The 7,259-nt window shown below is 41.9% G+C and overlaps 1 protein-coding gene across 6 annotated transcripts in view; it reads left to right on the forward strand.

Annotated features, from left to right (window-relative positions):
* USP45 (ubiquitin specific peptidase 45) overlaps nt 1-7,259 on the forward strand; it is a 59,192-nt gene that overhangs the window by 4,600 nt on the left and 47,333 nt on the right. For 4 of the 6 annotated variants that reach the window (XM_083433479.1, XM_083433475.1, XM_083433477.1 and 1 more), the window contains exon 2: nt 6,716-6,825. In XM_083433479.1, coding sequence (XP_083289605.1) covers nt 6,726-6,825 — 100 coding nt within the window. In that variant the 5' untranslated portion in view covers nt 6,716-6,725. The remainder of the gene's footprint in view (nt 1-6,715; nt 6,826-7,259) is intronic. The other 2 variants (XM_083433480.1, XM_083433476.1) reach the window with 1 other exon arrangement.

Genomic DNA, 7,259 nt, shown 5'->3' on the forward strand with positions numbered 1-7,259 from the left:
TACGGGCCAACTGCATATTCCTTCATTGCAGGGGGTTGGACTAGAGTAGATGGCCTTTGGGATCCCATCCAACGCTGCAGTTCTATGAACTAGTGCAAATCTTGGGAACATTGGGCTCTCCAGGTGTCGCTGGACTACAGTTTCCATCAGCCCTAATCAGCATAGGGATGGTGAGTGTTGTACTCTGGTGACATATGAAGGGCCAATTGTTTCCCCAGCCCTGATCTAGGGAATACATATCCTCTGTAGTGTACAACACTCCTTATTGAACATCTCAGGATTTGCGTCCAAGAAAACATGTTCAGATCATGCAAGGAGGTAGTTGTTTTGCTGGTCATGGTGAATGGGGACTGCAAAAGCATAAAGAGCACCCAAGGTGGGGGAGAAAATGTGTCCTGTATATGTCCGCAGGAAATTGTGAGTCAAGTAGTAAGGGCAGTTTGGGTGCAGGGAGTTGTTGCTATATTAGTCCCAAAGGAGGAGAAACAAAATAGGTAAGCTGAGCTGTCTTGCTTGAGGCTGCCTTCTGTTGGTACACACTTATGCAAGTTGCCAAGTCACACAGAGCTCTAATAAATGCTCAAGAGGAAGTGTGAACAAACCAATCTCAAACTGCCAGTACAAATAGCACAGAACAATATTTTGTGAATATTTGACTACCCCTTTCCACCCTGTGTTAGAAACTGAGATATGAAGTCTAGGAGCTAAATGGCACCTTAAACCTAGGTTATGGGCACAACAACAGAATGTCTAGGCACACTTTTTAATAACAGGAATACAAAACTGAAAATTAATGAACTGCAATTAAAATATTATGTTCATTTTTCACAGGGTCTAGTCCTTCCCCTGCCCATCCACCCCCTAATATTCTTAAGAGGGTCTCTTCTCCAGTCTTCAGATAGTAGCTGGAAGTGGGGAGGCAGAAAAAAGTCCTCCTTCCACTCATTCCACTCTACAGTTTTAATTAGAAATTTTAGGCTCAGTACTGAGCTCAGAAACTGCTTGCGCTGATGAAATTCCCTGTCGCAAAATGCACCTAGAACAATGGGAGTTTTGAACACTGTTTTCACCTGCAGGAGCACCCAGTTCTTGGAGTTCATGTTTTAAGAAAAATTCATTAAGAACTCTAGGACAGGTTGGGAAATCTGTGACTATCTAGATGCTGTTCTAACTTCCATCAGCCCCAGCGAGCATGGCCAATGATAGGAAATAATGGGAATTGTAGTCCAGCAATATCTGGAGGCCCACAGGTTCCCCACCTGCTCGGGAGTGTTGTGGAAGTTCTTGTTCAGGGCTTCTGCTGACAGGGCTGGTTAGCTGAAGCCTGCTCATAATGTGCTTCTAAAGGTTGGTTCTGCTGGATAGGAATAGCTAATTATTACATATATATTATAGAAACTGGCTCAGTAAAAGCTAATTGGAGTGCCTTTGTACTTTTTTCCACTTACATGCTTACCTGTTTGGTGCCCAGAAGCTGACTGATAGGTTTGTGCATATCATTGAAGTTTTCCTTTGCTTCTTATAAATGTGAACTTTATTCCTAAGGTGTGACAGATGACCAGAAATGCAAACAATTAAAAAAGAATCAGACTTGCTGTCTAGTCACTTCTAGTTATACCAGTAGGCCCTTGTGTCATATGTGCCTTGCCCTTTGTCATGTGGTTCAGTGTTAGAGGAAAAAGGGAGCAGGATCAAGCATGTTTATAGAGGGCAGTTATTCTTTTTCTTGTGAATCAAAATAAGTCATTGGAAAGTGATTTGAAATCCAGTTTATTTGATGAGCACAGTCTTTTTTGTTTTTGGGGGTGGGGTATCTGAAGCTGTCTTGATATCAAGAGACACCATTGCTCCACCTAGACTTCAATCATATGGTCCCTGGGATGGTATCTCCCAGGATGGGTTAAATCGAATTTTCCAGCTACAAAGAGGGACATTTGGCACTCTGGTTCAACCTCTGATGTCAGAAGGGCAAAAAATGGGTGTTTCTGTGGTGTGCCAGTAGGTGCCAGGATCTGAAGGAGCCTAGGCCATGACCAGGGAGATATGTAGATATGCTTCTGTGTGTGTCTAAATTCCTCCTTCCTGTTTCCCTCTCTTTGGAAAGAATAGTTAGGAAGTGTGGAATAACTTATTCAGGGAGCCAGGAATCCTATTGAGTGGTGCAGAACGTTTCTTTATCTTCACTTCCACCCTGCTGGCAGAGCCCATGATTATGTTGAATGTGGTTCTTAATGCATCCCTCCCCGCCCACACCGACATTAAGATTGCAGTCCTTCACAGGCAACTTTGTAGCAGTGACATCAACTTGGAATTTTAGGGTTCAGTTCATCCATCAGTTGTATGACTTTTCATTCATTTCCGTGGGTATCGTGTAGAACCTCTGTGCTGTGCAGACCTAAACCCCTAGAATTTTTTCAGATGCACTTTGTCCTACTGGGCAAATAATGTTTTATTTGAAGAACTGGTTTTTATCAGTCACACCTGCCTCTATTGCATTTTGTTCGATCCTAGGTTCTTTTATTGTGATATGGTAATTTTTAATTGTTGCAAGCCACCCTGAGTGAGATAAATGCTTTAAAAAATGTACTGCTTCCACTCTTTTCCGTAACACCTACATCTTCTCTGAGTGCTGGTCACTTGATGAGAAAATACGTAGTTTTAATGAGCGTTTGTTTTACTTGCTTTTACTTTTTATTTTGTTCTTGGATAAGAAATATCTTGCAGGATCAGACTAAGGCCCAACAAATCTAATATCCTGTTTCTAGCAGTAGCCACCCCTTCATGCTTGCAGCATGGTGGACATCCTCTATTGTTTCCAGCCTTATCACGGAACTAAAGTGGTAACATGAGCCAAGCACTTCTATGAAATACAGCCACCTGAATAACACTTGTGCAAAGTTACCGCTATGCAGTACTGAGCCAAATATTTTAGAATATTCGTGCCAGTTACTGTAATTTAGCTTTCTAAGTATTTCTTTTTGACTTCAAAATGAAGACAGCGCTGCAGCTTACAAGTAGGCTATATGTTGTTGACTTGAGAAGTTTCTCGATAATGTACTTGAGTTGTAAAGCTTTTGTCAGATTTCTCCAGGAAATATTGCAAAACTGGTATTCTGTAGATTTGTTCCCCCTTAAGTTGTGCAACAGCACACCATCTGTCTTGGGTTTTGCTGGTAGTGTCCAATGTAGAGCAACTTGTCCTTGGTTTGAGATTGACATGTGTCATGAAGAACAAACTGGGGCAGCCTGCTATGTAGAAAAAAAGTGATGTAATATTACACCCTCGGCAGTTAGTGGCTTCCTAGGAAAGAGTGCTAATCATTCCATCGGCCTGACGTCCTGCTGTCTTGTCAACCACTATATGTTTCCCCTTGGGCTGTACCAGAGCCACACTTCAGAACCCATTATCTCCAAGTTCCTGGGTTCTGTTCTCTGACCATAGAAGCAGCATCTAAATTGGATCATAAAAGATGGCCAGCAAGCAGATATTTCCCTTCTTTTCAACATTTAGTTTAATACTGTAGAGAGTTGTCAAAAATATTTGTGATGAAGCAAACTGTAGTGACACACATGAATGACCTTGGAAGACATGAATGGCTTATAAAAACAAGAATCAGTAAAACCTACTTACTCATTTAAAAATCTGCAGTTAAAAACATCAAATAGCAGGACTGGAATAAATCAATTTCTTGAATACAGAAAAAATAACTTTTCAGAACCCATCTAAATTCAGGAAGAGAGGGAACATGACAGATTTATCCAAGAAGGACAATCCAAAGTTTTGGTGCCACTACAAGAAAGACCCTGTCTCTTGTAACCATCTGTATTGTCCACGTCAAAGGCATGTGGGCTATGCTTTGGTTGGTGTACTTGTTAATGTATCTATCACCAACAGACTTCGACTAAATTACTGAAGAGGTGTTGAGGTTTTCCTAGTATTGTTGTCTTGAGTGACTTTCATTTGTATGCTGAATTAAGAGATGTGCTCAGGTTTTCATAGCCATCATGGCAATAATGGGCTTACTCTAACGAGTATCTGACCCAATGCTTGTTACAGGTCACAGTTTGAAATCTGGTAATTTATTCTGATCAGCTAATGACTGATTTGTGTCTGCAAAATGAGGCTTGGGGCTTCTTCTTTGGGATTTTAAGCCTCTGCACTTCTGAATTCTGCCGTAGAACCTATTTTAAAGCCTAGTCCATGGTGACATTAATGAGATTTCATTTTTGCCATCATTATGCCCAAATAGGCTTGTCCTGCTGAGCTTTCCCAAATGGTTAAGGGCCTGTTGCAGTCTGCTACTTTTCTTGCTGAAATCTCAGTTGCTTACTATGGTAAATTCAACAAACTCTGGGTTCCTTAGAGCTTTGTGGATAAAATTACTTGGACTCAGATTCAACGTCTATAGCTATCAGGGCTGAGCTGTAGGCAGTGCTGAGCCTGGAGTTGCACCAAGGATTTGAAGTAGAGAAGCCAGCAGTCTGGTGTTAAGGACAACCAAAGGATACAGGAGCATTCTAAATCTCAGAAAGACTGTGTTGCTTATTCTTAACTGGAACAAGAAGCCTTCTGATTCTTATTCCTGTCCAGGAAGATCCAGGGGTGAGCAGGGTCAGTTCAGGGCCTTGGCTGCTTAGGCAGATATTATAGTTGGTAGTTTGTGGCTCACCATATGGGCCAGTCACATATGGATTAAAGTCTGAGCTACAGTAGTCTTCCATAATTTGAGGCATCCAGAAACTTGGAAGTTCTTTGGATTAATTTAGATTTTTGAGACCTAAGAATGTGGACAGGGTGCTGGATTCAGTCCATGCCAGTGCATTGCCTGTTCAATCCATATGCATCAAAGTTAGTGATGATTAGAGTCAGTGAGGTCTGTATTTTCAAAGTTGTGGAAGCTTCCTTCAGGGAAGGTTCAGTTACATCCTCTTCAAAAGAAGTAGTAGCAAGGCCTCGACTGAAAAAGGCTTCTCTAGATACCCTGGAGTTGTGGATTTAAAGCAGGCATAGGCAAACACTGCCCTCCAGATGTTTTGGGACTACAATTCCCATCATCCCTGACTACTCGTCCTGTTAGCTAGGGATTATGGGAGTTGTAGTCCCAAAACATCTGGAGGGCTGAGTTTGCCTACGCCTGATTTAAAGTCTAACTTCCCATTCCTACAAAAAACAGAGCAGAAAAGGGCAGGCCAGCTCTATGGATGAACTGAAATAGGTTGTGATATCGTTTGAGATGGAGGCTTCCTGTGTTTTCATTATTGATGCCTCGTGCTGAGAGGGGGATTCTGATCCAGACTGGTATCCTTCTGGACCTAATAAGTGAGTTAGGAGTAGGAATGGGCTGTGTTAGCTGTCCCATGCATTACTGGGAGGCTTCAGAAGGTGGTGTTGGGAGACTACTGCTGTTCTCTGTGTTTGTCTTGTCTCCCCTGCTTTTGAGTTTCTACATGACCCTTCTATGATAGCTTAACTGTGTATCTGGCATATGAGTAGAGGGTACCACTGATGGATCCTCACAGAACCCCATGAAAAAGAGAAGTAATCTTCTGGCACCCCCCACCCCAGTAATGTTGTAGGTGGGCTGTGCCTATGGCATGGAATATCATGGTTATGACACTTTGAGAATTTCAAATGACGTTTGGGGATGGAAACAGCGTTTCTGCTACTACCAGCCTGTAGTTCTGGTTCTTTTACTGCTCCAGGAGGCATTAAGTGCTTGTATGCTTTGAAAGGCTTTCAGAGCTGTCGCTGTGCTGAAACGTCTTATCTGCTGATTGATGACATTGTCCAGTTGCTAGTCATGAGGAATACGGCCCTGACTGTAATTGGGTGACAGTTGATCTAGCTCTGGACATCTAAAATGCCACAGGTAGTTATGAAACACATCTGCGTGTAGCTCATGTGAAAATGCAAGACATCTGTAAACATGTCATTCATAGAAAATGGGAGGAAGCAAGACCTGTCATCATCCATGCTTTTTGACCACATGTAAAACCAAGCCTTATCCTATAATTATCATGAGGTTAAGTATTGATCAGGCAGTCACTGCTGTATAAAACAGATAAAAGCTTTACGTATTTTCTTTTATTAAAATTGCTTTTAATATAGCGGCAGTAACCAGTGTTCTAGCTCTGAGGAGAGCATTGGCCTTGGCCTGGGGGTAACTGGTTGGCCATGGAGCTCACTGAATGCCTTTGGGCTACTGTCACTCAGGCTTGTTTTCCTCTCAGGTTTGTTGTGAGGATAAAATGGATGGGAATTCCCTGTGGTCCTTGGAAGCAGGATGGCATAAAATGTAAGGTATAAATAATACACTAATCCTGGGGGAGAAATGTCATAGTAGCAAGTACCAATAGGGTAGTTGTAAGGCATTCATGTCTCCAATGAAAAGTCCAGGGGTGTCTAATTGGGGTCTGCATTATGCAGAGTTATACTAGGTAGAGTTATAGTCAAACTTGCTTTTTAAAAACGTATCCCCTTTCCACTATTTTTGGCAAGCTGCAGTTTCATTGCAATATTTTGAAGCATAAGTTGAGAGTCACTTCCAATTAAGGCAGTGGGAATAATTGCTGCTGGGACCTCTCCAGGCCATTTATTTGAGAGTGGGGCTGCTTATTGCATTTCTTCGTAAACATAATGCAGAATTTTAGGAGTAGTTTATGGCAGCCAAACCTTTCCGTATTAGCAATACATATTTCTTCATTTCTTTTCCAGCAGATAACAGATGCGGGTAAAAGATCCATCAAGGGCTATCCCTGTCAAAAGCAAGACACACACAAAGACAAATCAGCATCAAGATGATGATTCTTCAGATGATATCACAGGTAAAAAAAGCCATCTAATGGTCTGAATCAATTGACACAATCATGTGGGTAGTAATAATTTGTATTTAATGTATCGGCTGGTTCCTGACTCTGATGAATAGAAAATGTGGAGACCCCACTATGTATCAATAAGGGCTTTTAGCACACCTCCACTCCAGTAACCCATACTAATGCTAAAAGCCTGATCTTGATAGCGCTTGCATGCAACTGTTTTGCCACAGACAAGGAGGCAATATTGCCTGTGATTTTAGGTAGTTGTTGAGCAACTACTAAATGTGAGTGGTTGGAGTGACTCCGCCCATGGTCATCAAGGAAAGGAAAGCATTGTCTATTATTAACTCATCCTTCACCCTAAGGTTCCAAGGTGGGTTTAAACAATTTAAAATACAGTTTAAAAACTTACTGTAAAAATACAGTCCATGGGAGCTGCTGGT

The sequence above is a fragment of the Podarcis tiliguerta genome (assembly GCF_965153285.1).
Source record: "Podarcis tiliguerta genome assembly, chromosome: 3".
NCBI classification, from domain to species: domain Eukaryota; kingdom Metazoa; phylum Chordata; class Lepidosauria; order Squamata; family Lacertidae; genus Podarcis; species Podarcis tiliguerta.